The 18872-nt window shown below is 35.5% G+C and overlaps 1 protein-coding gene across 3 annotated transcripts in view; it reads left to right on the top strand.

Annotated features, from left to right (window-relative positions):
• The first annotated feature begins 402 nt into the window (after nucleotides 1-402).
• LOC143257350 (octopamine receptor beta-2R-like) overlaps nucleotides 403-18872 on the top strand; it is a 101369-nt gene continuing 82899 nt past the window's right edge. For 2 of the 3 annotated variants that reach the window (XM_076515893.1, XM_076515891.1), the window contains exon 1: nucleotides 404-2058. In XM_076515893.1, coding sequence (XP_076372008.1) covers nucleotides 809-2053 — 1245 coding nt within the window. In that variant the 5' untranslated portion in view covers nucleotides 404-808 and the 3' untranslated portion in view covers nucleotides 2054-2058. Of the gene's footprint in view, nucleotides 2059-18872 lie in introns of all 3 variants that reach the window. The other variant, XM_076515892.1, reaches the window with a different exon arrangement.

Raw genomic sequence — 18872 nt, 5'->3', positions numbered from 1 at the left:
TCTAGGACTTACTTTATTTAAAGGTTACTGGGGAGGGGTATTGGCGTCTCACGACAAGTCCCATCAGGCAGCACGTGAACATTCGTCTTTCGTTGGATTATTTAAATATATATGCGAGTTAAAAAAATTGTCAGAAAGCCCAATGTTAAACATAGCACCAAGTCAAAATTAGCACCGTGTGAAAGCTTAACTGGCACTTTTATGTGTTTCAAGACCACATAGATCACCATTACTGAAGGTATTCATTAAGAATTATATTATTTAAATATTTTATATTAAACATCTCTACCCATCTCTGAAATAAACACGGCAGCGCAAGGAAACTGCGTATTTATTCTGTGTCACCTTACATGTGAGTAATCCAATAAAAAGTCATTTCTGTGTTACGTCATCGAGTAATGGGAATACAGAAAACGTTTTTATTTACATGTGTGTGTGTGTGTGTAAAAATTTAGTTAAAGACTCCGCCTTCCGACGTTCACGCCTATAGTAGATAGGTGGACATTTTTACTTCTGGATTGGCTTGCACTCAAATATATGTAAGTAAGTGAGTGTGTGTGTGTGTGTGGGGGGGGGGGGTCGTGTTATTTGTCCTGTTCGAAATGCTTCGTTTCTTCCACGTGAGAGAGAGCGCGCGGCTTAGTAGCACGCTCGTAGCGACAGGAAACCACGAAACTTGTACTAGCAGACCAATATTACTTTGGTGCGCCTGAAGAGCGGCTGCTCCTTGGAACAGCTAACACGTAGAGTTATCCTTAATTTCTTGGACTGGGCATGGGAAAATAGGCTTAAAATATTGGTAAACACTATGACGGACGACGATCGCGCTAGTGCTTTTGTTCACGTTTATCTGAACAGTTCTGTTTTGACCAACACGAAAAACGATACCGACGTGGTGTCGCGCCCCGAAACGTGGGACAACGTCTTCCTTTTAGTTCTTAAATCATCCGTGATGATAGTCATCATGCTTGCTGCTGTGTTCGGCAACACCCTCGTCATCATCAGCGTCTTCCGCCACCGCAAGCTGCGTATAACCACCAATTACTTCATTGTGTCCCTCGCCTTTGCCGACACCCTTGTGGCACTTTTAGCCATGACTTTCAACGCCAGTGTTAAGATTACCGGTAGATGGGTGTTTGACCCCATTACTTGCGATTTCTGGAATTCCTGTGACGTCTTATTCTCCACAGCTTCTATCATGCATTTGTGTTGCATCAGTGTGGACCGATATTACGCCATCATCAAACCCTTAGAATACCCCAACAAACTGACTGGCCGAGCCGTGGCCATCATGCTCTTGTGCGTTTGGGTCTCTTCTGCCTTGATTTCCTTCATTCCCATCTTCCTAGGATGGTACACAACAGTGGACCATCTGAAATTTAAAGAAAGCCATCCTGAGGACTGCTATTTCGTAGTGAACAAACCTTACGCCATCATCTCGTCCAGTGTGTCGTTCTGGATTCCTTGCTTCATCATGGTCTTCACCTACTGGAAGATCTTCCTGGAAGCCTCAAAACAGGAAAAGACGTTGCTGAAAACACAGCCTGGGATGTACCCCCGACCCAGTGCCGACCATACTGCAACTGAAGAAATGAACTCCATGCCCCATCAGAGATATTCTCAGTGTGATGATCCCGAGAGTGGCCATTCCACTCCTACCAAACGTCACCTCATTAAGCTGAAACGGGAACATAAAGCAGCCAAGACCTTAGGTATTATCATGGGTGCTTTCATCCTGTGCTGGTTGCCTTTCTTCCTGTGGTACGTATCGATGGCAATGTGTGGAGAGGCTTGCTACTGTCCTGATATCGTTGTGGACACTCTCTTCTGGATTGGGTACTTTAATTCTTCTCTGAACCCCATCATCTACGCCTACTTCAACAGAGACTTCAGAGAGGCATTCAAGGAAACCCTACTTTCTCTCTTTTGTGCATGCTGTCCAATCTCAGTTTCTGCTAGTCGTCGAAGTGAAAGTAACGTTGCCCCGAGTAATAATTCTTTTCGGTCAACACAGGACATCGGCATGGTTGAAAACAAGTGTCTCCGCAAGTGAAACGGGTAAGTTAAACAGAACACTTTTTTTTACGCAACAAAAAAGTATGATTATGCGTTTAAGGACCACCATGAGGACCAATCGATGTGGACTGTTTCACATTTTAAATCATTTAATCAGAAACTGAAACAAAAATATTTTAAGACGTAATCCATTCAAAGAAATTTGATTGTACCACATTTCACAGTGTGAGCCAATCAAATAAATTTGATTTTAATTCCTTTAAGAACGTAAGCCAATCAAACAAAGACAGAAAAGCTCAAACATTGATTCGATAATAACTCGGGATGTTTCCATTCTTCGTTGGGTATAAAAAGTGAGAATTACTGGATAAATAAATCCAATAATTTCGAGTGATGAAATTTTAAACATCGTCCCATTTGTAGAGGAAACAGTTAATGTGTCATTATTACTGGTAAAATTCAGAACCTGAACCTAATGACTGATGAACTTCAAGGTATAAAGTACAAGGTTACGGCCCCTTAGTGACCACTGATAAACTACAAGGTATAAAATTCAGGGTTACAGAGCTTTAGTAACAACTGATAAACTACAAGATATACAATTCAGGGTTACGGACCTTTAGTGACTAATGATAAACTACAAGCTATACAGTTCAGGGTTGCGAAATGTAAGTTATTGTCTATAAGCGGTTCATATTGCCCTACCAAGACATGTGAAAAATTGTTTTAAATAAGAAAAAAAATCTTATTTTGATGGCGTATCAAATTATAATTATTTAAGCATCGAGAAGAAATAGTTAATACTTAGGTGTTTTTGCTTAACCTGTATTACAGTGAATGAATTATAATTACTCTTTTCATTAAAAACACGTGAGATAAACGTGAGAGTTCAAATTGCAATGAAGCCTCAATAAAAAATTTGATAAATAAATTTTAAAGTTTAATAAATTTCTTATTATTTGCTTGAACATATTACAACATGACCGTTTTGCCGAGGGAAAAGGGGAGCGAGGCGTAAACCTGGAAGAGCATATTGTTGAGACAGCAGACGATTGTTTCACTTACCTCATAAACCATTACTTTACAAATGTTTGTATGTACATAGCAACAGGTAAATCACGAAGTGGTAACTCGATTTGTCGATCATTACATATCACAGAATTCTCATTGAATATTCACTTCTTCAAACTATGAATTTTTAGAAAAACAACCATATTTTTAGCCTAAGATGTGTATCACAGCAACGGTATTTTGGTGGTTTTTACGCCGTAACCTTAGCAGATTTTGTAAAATGCATTCATTTGTCCAAATTAGTAATTTCTAGAAAAGCGACATACCAGAAGGCTGTACAGTATCCTAGCAACAGTGCATTGATCATTTTTAATAGAGGTATATAAGAAACCTTGTGGTCTATGAAACGCCAAAGCTGACAGTATTGTAAATGCTGTAACAAAAATCTCAGTTAGGAGAAACATAGTAAGAAATCAGCCGTTTAAATTAAACCCATCAATACATCTGAAACTTGACATTTTAAACGTATTCTGATTGTTTGTGTATAAAAGAAAATGTTGGTTTCATTATAACTAGAAGAATTATACCTGTTAGCAGTTGTTTGTATATAAATTTCATTAGTATATATTTTTTCCTTAATAAATGTAAGAGCACATACATGTTACATCCTAGCAACACCGGTTTTTAATATCAATAAACAATTAGCTGTACTATAATATTGTAATACACTGTATCTGTGTACTGTAATACAGTGTATTTCAATATTATAATATAATTTATGTCTATACTGTAATACAATGTATCTTTATACCCATTTAAATATTATAATACAATGTATCTTTATACCCATTTAAATATTATAATACAATGTATCTTTATACCCATTTAAATATTATAATACAATGTATCTTTATACCCATTTAAATATTATAATACAATGTATCTTTATACCCATTTAAATATTATAATATACAATGTATCTTTATACCCAATTAAATATTATAATACAATGTATCTTTATACCCAATTAAATATTACAATACAATGTATCTTTATACCCATTTAAATATTATAATACAATGTATCTTTATACTATAACACAACCTATTTCTATACTGTAATATAGTGTATATCTATGCTATAAAACAGCCCATTTCTATACTGTAATACAGTGTATATCTATACTGTAAAACAGCTTGTTTCTATATTGTAATACAGTGTATATGTATACTGTAATACAGTGTATGTGTATACTGTAATACAGTGTATGTGTATACTGTAAAACAGCCCATTTCTATACTGTAAAACAGCCCATTTCTATACTGTAAAACAGCCTATGTCTATGCTGTAAAACAGTGTATGTCTATGCTGTAAAACAGCCTATTTCTATACTGTAATACAATATATGTCAATGTTCTGTAAAACAACCTACTCTATACTGTAGTACAGTGTATATCTATGCTGTAAAACAACCTGTTTCTACATTGTAATACAGTGTATGTTTGTATTGTAAAACAGTGTATATCTATACTGTAAAACAGCCTGTTTCTGTATTGTAATACAGTGTATATCTATACTGTAAAACAGCCTGTTTCTGTATTGTAATACAGTGTATATCTATACTGTAAAACAGCCTGTTTCTGTATTATAATACAGTGTATATCTATACTGTAAAACAGCCTGTTTCTGTATTGTAATACAGTGTATATCTATACTGTAAAACAGCCTGTTTCTATACTGTAATCCAGTGTATATCTATACTTTAAAACAGCTATTTCTATACTGTAGTACAGTGTATATCTATGCTGTAAAACAGCCTGTTTCTACATTGTAATACAGTGTATGTTTGTATTGTAAAACAGCCTGTTTCTGTATTGTAATGCAGTGTATATCTATATTGTAAAACAGACTATTTCTATACAGTAATCCAGTGTATATCTATACTGTAAAACAGCCTGTTTCTATACTGTAATACAGTATATATCTATATTGTAAAACAGCCTTCTTCTATACTGTAATCCAGTGTATATCTATATTGTAAAACAGCCTGTTTCTACACTGTAATACAACGTAAGTCTATACTGTGGAACAGTCTGTTTCTATATTGTAATACAGTGTATGTTTAGACTGTAAAACAGACTATTTCTATTCTGTAATACAACGTATGTTTAGACTGTAAAACAGACTATTTCTATACTGTAATACAACGTAAGTCTATACTGTGGAGCAGCCTGTTTCTATATTGTAATACAGTGTATGTTTATATTGTAAAACAGCCTGTTTCTATACTGTAATCCAGTGTATGTTTATACTGTAAAACAGCCTGTTTCTATACTGTAATCCAGTGTATGTTTATACTGTAAAACAGCCTGTTTCTATACTGTAATACAGTGTATGTTTATACTGTAAAACAGCCTGTTTCTATACTATAATACAGTGTATGTTTATACTGTAAAACAGCCTGTTTCTATACTATAATACAGTGTATGTTTATACTGTAAAACAGCCTGTTTCTATACTATAATACAGTGTATGTTTATACTGTAAAACAGCCTGTTTCTATTTTGTAATACAGTGTATGTTTATACTGTAAAACAGCCTGTTTCTATTTTGTAATACAGTGTATGTTTATACTGTAAAACAGCCTGTTTCTATTTTGTAATACAGTGTATGTTTATACTGTAAAACAGCCTGTTTCTATACTGTAATACAGTGTATGTTTATACTGTAAAACAGCCTGTTTCTATACTGTAATACAGTGTATGTTTATACTGTAAAACAGCCTGTTTCTATACTGTAATACAGTGTATGTTTATACTGTAAAACAGCCTGTTTCTATACTATAATACAGTATATGTTTATATTGTAAAACAGCCTGTTTCTATACTATAATACAGTGTATGTTTATACTGTAAAACAGCCTGTTTCTATACTGTAATACAGTGTATGTTTATATTGTAAAACAGCCTGTTTCTATACTGTAATACAGTGTATGTTTATACTGTAAAACAGCCTGTTTCTATATTGTAATACAGTGTATGTTTATACTGTAAAACAGCCTGTTTCTATATTGTAATACAGTGTATGTTTATACTGTAAAACAGCCTGTTTCTATACTGTAATACAGTGTATGTTTATACTGTAAAACAGCCTGTTTCTATATTGTAATACAGTGTATGTTTATATTGTAAAACAGCCTGTTTCTATACTGTAATACAGTGTATGTTTATACTGTAAAACAGACTATTTCTATCCTGTAATACAACGTAAGTCTATACTGTGGAACAGCCTGTTTCTATATTGTAATACAGTGTATGTTTATACTGTAAAACAGCCTGTTTCTATACTGTAATACAGTGTATGTTTATACTGTAAAACAGCCTGTTTCTATACTGTAATACAGTGTATGTTTATACTGTAAAACAGCCTGTTTCTATATTGTAATACAGTGTATGTTTATATTGTAAAACAGCCTGTTTCTATACTGTAATACAGTGTATGTTTATACTGTAAAACAGCCTGTTTCTATACTGTAATACAGTGTATGTTTATACTGTAAAACAGCCTGTTTCTATATTGTAATACAGTGTATGTTTATACTGTAAAACAGCCTGTTTCTATACTGTAATACAGTGTATGTTTATACTGTAAAACAGCCTGTTTCTATATTGTAATACAGTGTATGTTTATATTGTAAAACAGCCTGTTTCTATATTGTAATACAGTGTATGTTTATATTGTAAAACAGCCTGTTTCTATACTGTAATACAGTGTATGTTTATACTGTAAAACAGACTATTTCTATCCTGTAATACAACGTAAGTCTATACTGTGGAACAGCCTGTTTCTATACTGTAATACAGTACAAATCTATTCTGTAGTTTACGTTTTTTACATTTTGTTGTTGAAATTACGTATTATTTCATACTTCAGAAAAGTACACGTGCAAACTTCATAACCTGACGTCACATTCTTGGATTCGGCTTCATAGGCTCATTTGCCCCCCCCCCCCGTCTCACCTCCTGTTGGTTTGGAAGCAAGCCTGAGAATTTATAAAAATTCAGGTTAGCCCATTGTATAGCTTTGGGCTTAATTACAAACAAACATGTGCTTTTTCGTTCGCTGATCTAAGTGACGCGTGGTAGATCTCATAGAATCTCGTTCTCGTTGAGAAAAATCGTATTGATTAACAACAGTTCATTAAGTCCGTTCTTTACGTGTTTGGAACATTAATTTTAAAGCTTCCCATACTGGAAGGTTACAGCTCTATTTCTTAAAATATTACTTTTTTTAGCCGCAAATGTGAAACTACCGTTTAAAACAGTACAACTCACAGTACGAAGGGTGTCTATACCATTAAAGTTTTTAGTAATGTAGATAAAAAAATCATTTCTCAGCCTAACCCTGCACCACTGCACGGTGGTTAAGTCTGTAGACATACGAGGGCTGTTCAAAAAATACGCAGACTGACGTCATAAAACAAAATGTACTTTATTTAGAAGTTACAGGTCTGGGACTCCTTCAAAGTATTCTCCTCCCCAACGCACACACTTATCCCAACGGTGTTTCCACTTGTTGAAACAGTCCTGGTACGCTTCTTTTGTAATGTCCTCCAGCTCCTTCGTCGCATTTGCCTTAATCTCGGGAATCGTCTCAAATCTTCCTCCTTTCAAGGGTCTTTTGAGTTTGGGGAACAAGAAAAAAATAACCAACTGGAGCCGCGCAATTGAAACAGTCCGCGTATTTTTTGAACAGCCCTCGTACAGCATATAACCGTAGCGGGGACAACATAGAAACTTCGTTGTGTAACTTTGCACTTGACAAATCATCAAAAACATTGTTTTGATCCTAACAAATATCTCTCGTTCTTTATGGAAGAACAGTACTTAGTTTTCCATCATTCTATACTTATGTGATTGATTTATTTGCATAATTTTCTGTCTTCCGACAAAGTTTTTTTTTTATCCGATTCGTCTAGCAATATTTACTTATTTTGACTCGATTTATTAAGACAATCTATTTCTGTAAATTTATACTGATAAATATGTGTAACTTTATTAGGTCCATCAGTTTTGTTTCACAATAGCTTCTCTTCCATTCAAATAGTTGGTTAAGGCGTTCGACTCGTAATCTGAGAGTCGCGGGTTTGAATCCCCGTCGCACTTAACATGCTCGCCCTTTCAGCCGTTATAAAGTTACGATCAATCCCAATATTCGTTGGTAAAAAACTAACCCAAGAGTTGGCAGTGGGTGGTGATGACTAGCTACCTTCCCTCTAGTCTTACACTGCTAAATTAAGGACGGTTAGCGCAGATAGCCCTCGAGTAGCTTTGCAGGAAATTCAAAAAACATAAAAACAAATCATTCAAATAATTTAATTTCATTAAGTGGGTTAAACTGTCCTACTTAAATTTTCTCTCTAGATATTTACCCTCTTTTCTCTCATATTCTATTTTCGTTATTCGAAAACTTTCACAGTGTTTTAACAATATTTACTACTTTGTTTATTATAAGAAACGTTATTGTTGATTTTGATACATCACTTAATTCTAAAACTTATGATGTAATCTGTTATTTTATATCTTAAGAAAAACTTGTCAGCGTCTATAAATATTGTAGATAATAACTGATCTAATTCTTCTTCAAGAAGAAATGTTGAAAGAGATATTATTTTTTAATTAAGAAATAAAAGAAAGGCGATTCTATTAAGTATGTTTATATTATTGTTGTATTTTATAAAAATAATTTCCCTCCCAGTTTCAAAATTTTCGTAATGACTCGGGAAAGAGATTATTATATCAACACAAGTCTAATTTAAAAGTCATTTCAGTTCAACTATTTTCATTTTATCATTTGCTATCTGTAAGTGTTCTCTGACATCATAATTTCACAGGGAAAATTACAAATCACTAAACCTCAACCTAAAACCTCCTAAATCTGACTGAGATAATTTAAAAACTAGGATAAGTTAATTCACATATTACTCTAAACGTGAATCTGAAACTCCAAAACATTCAACACACAAACAACATTTTTAACAATCGCGAAATTTCAGCCATGTCCTGATAAAATAACAACAACAGAAGTCGGGTTATGTTTTTATAATTGTTGATGAATTACAACTCAACTTTAAGTTTCTTGATAATCAGATTTATCCGATTATTTTCCTTATTAAACTTATCTGACAGCCACGTACACTCGACCTAAGATTTGTCAGTTAGCTCGATCATTCTTGTATTCTAGAACCAGACAATCGACAATAAATAACGTCTTATTCAAAGCTTCATTAATCTTTCATTTTATGTTCGATTGTAGCGACAGTTGATATCCAGACAGCTTAACGAATGTATTTATAGATTCTTGGTGGTTATATTTCTCTAAAAATCTATTCTATATTTCGACCAGTGAGTGTCTTTTGACGATGCGTTTTTAGACTGTAATAAAATTTCTGTACATATTGTATATGGATACTATAAATACACAGTAGTAAAAACATGTATTTTATTCTAGCGGTGTCGTAGGTTTACCAATTAAATCGAATCAGAACAGTAAACAAAGACGACGGAACCTACAGATTTTGCAATCGGAGAAACTGACCTGTCCTGATCGTTCGAACTATCACTTTACGGAATCGTGGGTTCGAATCCTGTAGACAAACATGTTTGCCCTTTCAGCCGAGGTAGTGTTATAATGCTTCAATTAATTCCACTATTCGTTGGTCAAAGAGTTGCCCCATAATTGACGGAGGATGGTGTTGACTAGCTGCCTTCCTCTTTATCACTTCAATATTAGGAATGACTAGCGGAGATAGCCTAAAACAAGTTAACAATATCTAGTTTCATAAGCTTGGATCAGTTTGTTTGTTATTAAGCGCAAAGCTAGACAATGAGCCACCTGTGCCGTATCCACCAGGGGTATCGAAACTCGGTTTTTGTATTGCTATGAATATTGAGACTTGCTACTGGGGTTGTGGTGATTATAAATATGAACAATATGTATGCACGTGTTCATTTACTGAACATAATACACTAACGAAGCTGTAAATATTAGGTGCACTTTTGTTTACATAATGTCTTAGTTCTTCAACCTAGTTTTCGTGTAATTATAGGGATGATATAACGTATATAACACTCAGTCTTTAATGTGTCATTTTAGAATAGAATAACTTCAATGTACAGGCAAAGAAGAAGAATAGAATTAGTAACAGAACACGTGTGTGGTCTTATAACATGTACGATAAACTTTCACGTGGTGTCATACTCTAGTTCTCAGAGATGGTTCAATCAGTTTTGCTCGTTAAACGCTGTGCATACATTCACACGTTCAGAGTGAAGGAGAAACATACAAAGCAAGACAATAAAGCAGATCCCACAAAAAAACTAAAACACAATATATGAAACCAAGAGAAGCCATAACTAAACGTAAAAAAATGTATATTACATGTCTTAAAACGTATGAAGCCTTAATAATACTTTATACATACTGGAGGTTCTAATAAAATATTAGACTCGTAAAATAAGAAACATCAAGAATATATCAGTAACAATACGTTTGTCTGTAGCAAAGCACAAAGGAATGTCCCCCGCTGATACAGCGATACGTCTACGGATTTACAACGCTAAAATCAGGGGTTCGATTCCCCTCGGTGGACTCAGCAGATAGCCCGATGTGGCTTTGCTATAAGAAAACACACACACGCAAAAGAATATCTGTGCTATGCCCACCACGGGGATCGAAACTCGATTTTAGCGTAGAAGTCCCCAGACTTACCACTGAGGGCCAAATGTTTGTTTGTTTTTTTAATTTCGTGCAAAGCTACACGAGCACTATCTGCGCTAGCCGCCCCTAATTTAGCAGTGTAAGACTAGAGAGAGGGCGGCTAGTCATCACCACCCACCGACAATTCTTGGGCTACTCTTTTATCAACGAATAATGGGATTGACCGTCAAATTATAACGTCCCCGCGGCTGATAGAGCGAGCATGTTTGGTGCAACAGGGATTCGAACCCACGACTTTCATATTACGAGTTGAACGCCTTAACCCACATGGCCATGCCAGACCGATGGCCAAATGCCTCAAGTATTTAGAAAATTGACAATTAAGAGATCAGCATTCTTTATTTTTAATATTAACATTAGAAGTTTTAAAGTGGACTCGAGTGAAAAAGATATCATTAGGGAAGAGAGTAAACGTTCATATAACATAAAAGAATATTCCTCACGTCCAGAAGGCTAAAGATTCATTGTCATAAAACATTAACAGAACAAGCAGATTTAGGATAACTTTGATAACTTGATGAGTTATTAGAGAAACGTAGAAGATATCATATCCCTAAAGATATAGGTTAAAACCCTGCTTTCTCTCACGCATGCTCTAACAATTTTACATAAAAGAAGTGTGGGACACTAGACTGAATAACGAGATAGGGTTAGGTATTACTTATCCAATTAGCCAGGATAATGAGATAGGGTTACGTGTTACTTATCCCACTAGACAGAATAATAAGATAGCGTTACGTGTTACTTATCCCGTTAATTGATAACATTTATTATTTTTACACTTCAAAACTGGACAAAACAGAAGATTTTAAAATACCGAGGTAGTGGACGCGTGAAAATCCTGTGCGCGTCAGTTAGTCCTAGTAGTCTAAAATAGGCTTAACTACTATGGCAATGCCTATAAGGAACGTAATTTTAGGTTACTTTAAGAAAAAACAACACTTAGAATACGTCAATAATAACATTGAAAAACGTGAAGTTTTTAAAATGGTGATGAAAATCGAGAAATAACAAACTTTTGTTTTTTACACGCTGAGACTTAAGCAGAAATAACAGGAAAACGGAAGTTTGTGAAGAAGCCACACTAGGAAGTCCGAAAGTATATCCGGCACGATGGATAAAAAGTTTGCAATTTCCACCGAAAGCTGTATGCACGAGGTCTTTTTTTAAACACTTTTAAGTAAGTATGTTTTATACACATAAATGTGTAAGTTAGTGGTTTGAGTATGTTTTATGCACACCCATCTGCCTGCACAAGCGACACCTACCGGTGTTTTCAATTAATTTATTTACACCTTCTATCAATGATAAAACATAATCTATTCGTGTTTACTTTTCTAAATTTTATTACTTGAATGTTTTGTTTGTCTTTTGTTAAACTCAAAGCTTTATTTGTTTGTTTGTTTGGAAATTTCGCACAAAGCAACTCGAGGGCTATCTGTGCTAGCCGTCCCTAATTTAGCAGTGTAAGACTAGAAGGAAGGCAACTAGTCATCACCACCACCCACCGCCAACTCTGGGGCTACTCTTTACCAACGAATAGTGGGATTGACCGTCACATTATACACCCCCACGGCTGGGAGGGCGAGCATGTTTAGCGCGACGGGGGCGCGAACCCGCGACCCTAGGATTATGAGTCGCACGCCTTACGCGCTAGGCCATGCCGGGCAATTCTCAAAGCTTTAAAGTTATATATATGCACTGTGACCTTCATAGAGATCGAATACCCATTATTAGTCCTCATGTTTACCGCTGAGCCACCGGCAGGATGGAGAACCTAATATTGTTTTTAAACAATAGATATAAAATAGATTCCATAAATTAAAAATTGAAATACTTTATTGTTCAAACTAAAACCTAGTTTATGGTATTAATGATAGATAGATATTTTCTACAGTAATTGAAAGCTGTGTCTCTTTTATAAATAACTGCAGTATGTGTCATATCTAAGATAAAAACGTACGAACGAGCAACACTACTTCTATCGTTTTGATATACTTACTCTATCGGTATCAACATTATTAATGGCTCTGGTTGGAAGTTCTTACAAATCTACGTTTCAAGTGGACAACTTATCACATAAGTGCCGCCTTTCTCTCGTGATCAGCAAAATCCAGGCTAATTTTGTTATTTCTTAAGAGGCGCAGGTTGGCCCTTTGATAGAGCCCGGGCGCAGGTTGGCCGTAGGGTAGAGCGGGGAGTTTTCGAGTCTGGTTCTAATCTTTGAGATAACACAATATATTCCTCGTAATTTCAGATGTTGGTGCGTTATAAGAGTTACAGACAACTCCTGAGCGTGGACGATTAGTGGTAAGGCACTTCGCTACCTTCCAGCCAGTCAATAGTTACGTAGGAAGATAGACTCAAGTCCTCTGCCTTAAACAAAAGAGAAACAGATAAATGTCTGTTGTATAGAGCTGTTATGTCTTCTTTGCAGCTAACACAAATTTTGTTCCTGGATAGTATGTGTTATTTCTTAATTGCTTGTGTCGTAAAAGTACAGAAAATGGCCATTATTCACTTCAAACTTTGCTTTTGTGACCTGGAAAATGAAATTTAGAAATTAATCTATTTTCTATGTAAAAACGGGCAAATTTGCACATTTTTATTTACATAGGGTCTGAATAAAACAACATATGAATCAAGATTTACATGTATTTATACTAAAGTTATACAAAAATGTTTAGAAGTGAGTAGTTTTTCGAGATTTGCGATTGTAATGTAAATCACTTTCACGTATCATTCCCAAATAGTCTCCCATCATGTTTTCATTATACGCTTCCAGGTCACAAAAACAAAATTTGAAGAGAAAAATAGGTCTTTTCCATTTACTTTAGAAATAAGCAATTGTGAAATAACACTTTCTGCCCAGGAACAAGAAAAAGTAAAAATTTTGTTACATTGTGTCATTGATAAACGTATCGCCTAACAAATCTGAAATCAAACAAGAATACATTAACAATGACACCGTATTTTCTTTTAGGGGGATACAAGGGAACAAGAAGGAAGTGTATGGGGTATTTTCAGTGCCCGATAAAAGTATCGAATGGTGTACATGAATGTCGAAAGTAAGATATTTGAACTATCATAATTTCATGAACACCAGTATATTCGATAGTACCATGGTGGTAAGTTGGCACGCGAGAGCGAGTTTTTATTTTTCTGACTGTTTTTCTCCTTTATTCACAAACTGTTGATTAGAAATATACAGATCGAATTCAGATATTTGAATTTTACGGAGTAACTGAGAATAGATGAATATTGGAATTCTTATAACATGTCAAGCGACAAACCATAATCTTACATCAGTTAATATTGGTACATTAACACCTTAAACATTAAGTAACTAACAGTCACTTATACAAATCAAGAATAACACATTTATAACATTTTCTCATGTGATATTAACACTGTAAACGTCAGGTAACAATCTAAAGACAGCAGTCTGTTTTGCATGATAATTCGAGAATTACACTCACATTTTCTATAGTTACATCAACTCTTTGAATGTCAGGTAACAAACTGAAGACAAGAGTTACTTTGCAAAGTTTAAAAATAACATAAGTAAGAATTTGGATGAAAATGTGTTAATATCGAACGTTTTGTTGGCATCTTTCAAATATTTTCGGAAGACCCAGGGTTCCATCCAACATTAACGGAGAGATACAACTGACACCTTAGCATCTTTCAAATATTTTCGGTCGTCACAGAGATCCATCTAACTTTAACTAAATGAATCCATTGAAACCATTATACGAGGGCTGTTCAAAAAATACGCGGACTGTTTGAATTGCGCGGCTCCAGTTGGTTCCAGGGGAATCCGCTTGAAGTCGCTAGGTTTGCACAGATCAGCTGATTACGACGCCATTTCCCGATTGCAGATATCTTCATTTGTGTATTAGCTACGCGGTTTTAAGTGAAGTGCGATTTTTTCGTTTGGCGGATTTCAGAATGATTGACCTGAAGGAGCAACGACTTGCTGTGAAATTTTGTGTTAAACTTAGAAAATCTGCGACTAAAACTTTTGCTATGCTTAACACGACTTACGGTGATGTTGCTATGAAGCGTACGGCATGTTTCAAGTAACATGAACGTTTTAAGGATGGTCGACAGTCCATTTAAGATGATGAGCGTTCTGGACGTCCTTCCACGTCAACTGACGACCCACACGTCGACAAAATCAACACCCTGGTGCGGGCAAATCGACGTCTGACTGTCAGGGAGCTTGCTGAAGAGTGTGGGATATCAGTTGGATCTTGTTACGAGATTTTGACCGAAAAATTGAAGATGCACCGCGTTGCTGCGAAATTTGTGCCTCAGAACTCGTGAGTTTTTGGCCAAACACCCGATCACTGTTCTTCCCCACCCACCCACCCCCTACTCACCTGACCTTGCTCCTTGCGATTTTTTCTTGTTCCCCAAACTCAAAAGACCCTTGAAAGGAAGAAGATTTGAGATGATTCCCGAGATTAAGGCAAATGCGACGAAGGAGTTGGAGGACATTACAAAAGAAGCGTACCAGGACTGTTTCAACAAGTGGAAACACCGTTGGGATAAGTGTGTGCGTTGGGGAGGAGAGTACTTTGAAGGGGTCCCAGGCCTGTAACTTCTAAACAAAGTACATTTTGTTTTATGACGTCAGTCCGGGTATTTTTTGAACAGACCTCGTACGTGTGTTTACTGTGGTAAGTTTATCTAGATTTAAACGATCCATTAACAGAAAAAGATACTTCCAAAGTATTAAAGATGCTTTATTAAATGATTTTAGGTATAGTTGTTGTATAGGCTTTATGACGTACAACACAGTAGTCACAAGTTCTGTAAGTCCCCTTAAAAAACACAATAAAAACGTAGTTTATTAAGGATGTTTTTAAATGTAACTCCTGAAACTTTAGAAAAATATATTATTTTTTCTTTACTTCAATACTAAGCCGATAACTTTGACCTCTGTTCTTTAACCACGAGATTATCATGATCCCTTAACCATCACGTTTGATACCCTGTTGACACTTAATCACTACTGGACGTAATTAATAAAGATATATTGATTGACACAGAGAGTACCAATGCATGTTTTAATTCCACCGGTACTCTCTACTAAAGGTGTTCATGGTACATGTTTTAACACCGCCGGTATTCTCTACTAAAGGTGTTTCAACACAATAAAGCTTGCTTGTTTAGTGTTATATTTGTTTAAAACATTGAAACTGACTGTCACAACATAAGTCATCAAGCTTCTGCCAGATAATGATAAAAACATAGAGGGTGGACCTCTTGTTCCTGTTAAAATGTTTGTTTTCATAGTTTGCTACAGTTATGTTATAAAGGGTTTATTGTGCTATTTATTGTATTAAATTTGAATGTAACGGAATTTATAATTTCCATGATGTACCGTTTGTTTTATTTCCGATGTGCTTGGAGATTAGTATATGCTTTTGTTGTTATTTTTATGAGCTACTAAAAATATCTGTAGTCGCCTCTTATTTTGAACTTTTGGATATAGGGAAGACAGCCAGCTAAAAACCATCATCTACGTTCCGGAACTGACTGTCACTCTTATAAAGTACAGACAGCTAAAAGTGTAGAAAATAAGTCTTATATAACACGCATACAGCTAAAAGAGCAAGGAATATTTTATGGTACCGCGTAGATTCGAAACCGACTCGCTAGTTAAAAAATCCAGAGATCCACCAACCAAATTAGATTGTTCCTAAAGTTGTTCGAAGAGAAGAGAAACAAGGAAACAGATTGCCAAAGAGCTGATCACTGATAACGAGATTATCATTCGACCTTTGTAGATGCAGGGCTTCCTAACACGCTGAAAATAGTTTAGTAGATGTTCCCGGTTGGAAGACATCCGTTAAAGGTCCGGGAAACTAGGTTCCATAGCGTAACACAACAATAACTAACTATATAATACCTATTAACTTTTACGGTGAATAAATATCTGATTTCTTAGTCGTCTTCATTTTAAACACACAAAAAGTGATTAGCTCGGCCATGACTAATAAGTCTCTGTTAAACTTATATTTCCTTCTTCCTGACGCAGGTTTTTATGACCGCATGCCGCAGAAGATGTCTATAAATAGTCGTGTCACGCATCAAGATGACAGAACACTTTATACAAATGTGATTTCTCACGTTTTGTTACATCTAATGAGATATCTGGGTCAATGTGGTAGCATACAATTTGTCCTTCACGAAATCCAACGAAATGTTTTTAGTTCGATTATAATAATGCATTTCTTCCTTAAAAAGTGACTATCGGCTGCATGGCACCAGAGGATAGGGTATCCGGATTGTAAATCAAAGAATTCGTAGTTCGCTTCCTGTTGCCGAAAGATAGTCACTTTGGACTCTGGGGCTATAAGTGCCCCAAAAATGTAATAACTAACTTCCACTTTTCGGCTAGGTCTTTTTGGAGAAGCTTAAGAGTCTGTGAAAGGTGATGTTCACTAACTGCCTTCCCTTTATCAGTTCGAAATTAAGAATGACTAATCGCCTCTGTATAGCTTTGATCGAAAATAAGTAAATCAAAGTAATAATAAAAATCATAAAAGTGTGAACTTTTATTAAGCCTAAGAGCCGGAACTATGTAGTGATATCATGATTATTTCTTCTTCGAGGAAGAATACTATTAAAAGTAAAGCTCTAATGGCCCACTATACGTTTTCATCCAAAACAATTCACTGCTGATATTCTGACGCGTGTACAAAAATTCCTAACCCTAGAATTACCGATGGACCTCGTTGTGCTTTTAGATACATTTTTCTAAACTATTTATGAATCAAATTGCTTGTGGGTCCGTGACATTTTTTATAACACGTTATCTGATGAAACATGTATGAAACAAAGGTTTTCAAAAATACATTACCAACATTGTATGACTTCTTATTAATTAGTACAGATGTCTCCTGTGTATTTTACCCCTAACTGGCTCAGCGGTAAGTCATAAAGCTCGTGCCGCTAAACAACCGGATTTTGATACTCCTGGTGGGCACAGCACACCCATTGCGTACCTTTGAGCTAACCAACAAACAAAGAAATCCTTATAGTTTAGGATGATTCTTTATACTTAATATTTTTGTAGGTAAAACGTGTATATATATTAAATAAGTTGCAATGTGTGGACCTCACCGATGGTAAACGTTTTACGGAACTGGTCAATAACCTGAATCTTAGGTCAAACATGAAAAGGTTATGTGTGCTACTATTTCATTGTGTTGGAAAAACACGAAGGTACAAATAATTTTCATAGAAATGTATTAAAATACTATAACCCGAGCGTTTTCAAAATGCGGACCTTTCTTTTTCAGGGCCAAACTGTATTATCATTTTGTAGCTTGAAACTGGAAGGCTAAGGGTAATACACCAGGTCAACTTCACTCACCATCAACTCTTGGGCTACTCTAGTCAAAAATTGAGATTTGACTGTCACTCTTATGGAGACTTACAGTTTTAAAACTGTCTTCATATAAAGTACAACGCAACTGTGATTACAATTATAACTCTACAGCTAAAAGTACTCATGGGTATATCATGTCGTGATTCAAACCTTGGATCTGTAGTCAGCACGCTAACGTTTGTTTATTATACTTTAGCTTATCTCCACAGAACCTGAACGAACGTTGATTTGTGCAAATTTCTAGTGTAATTAAAAATTTTATTCTTCAAATTACTCATATTTTTACCTTTCTTGTGTCATCTTCCAACATGGTTTCCACCTATTCATCATTATGTGATTTCCAACATGGTTTCCACCTATTCATCATTATGTGATTTCCAACATGGTTTCCACCTAGCTTTGTGTGATTTTCAACACGGTTTCCACCTTAGCTTTGTGTGATTTCCAACACGGTTTCCACCTTAGCTTTGTGTGGTTTCCAACAAGGTTTCCACCTTAGCTTTGTGTGGTTTCCAACAAGGTTTCTACCTTAACTTTGTCTGGTTTCCAACAAGGTTTCCACCTTGGCTTTGTGTGGTTTCCAACAAGGTTTCCACCTGTGGCTTTCCACCTCAGCTTTGTGTGGTTTCCAACAAGGTTTCCACCTTGGCTTTGTGTGGTT

This window comes from Tachypleus tridentatus, chromosome 7, assembly GCF_004210375.1.
Source record: "Tachypleus tridentatus isolate NWPU-2018 chromosome 7, ASM421037v1, whole genome shotgun sequence".
Lineage (NCBI taxonomy): Eukaryota > Metazoa > Arthropoda > Merostomata > Xiphosura > Limulidae > Tachypleus > Tachypleus tridentatus.
The sequence above is the reverse complement of the archived record's forward strand: the minus strand, read 5'-3'. Positions and strand labels throughout refer to the sequence as shown.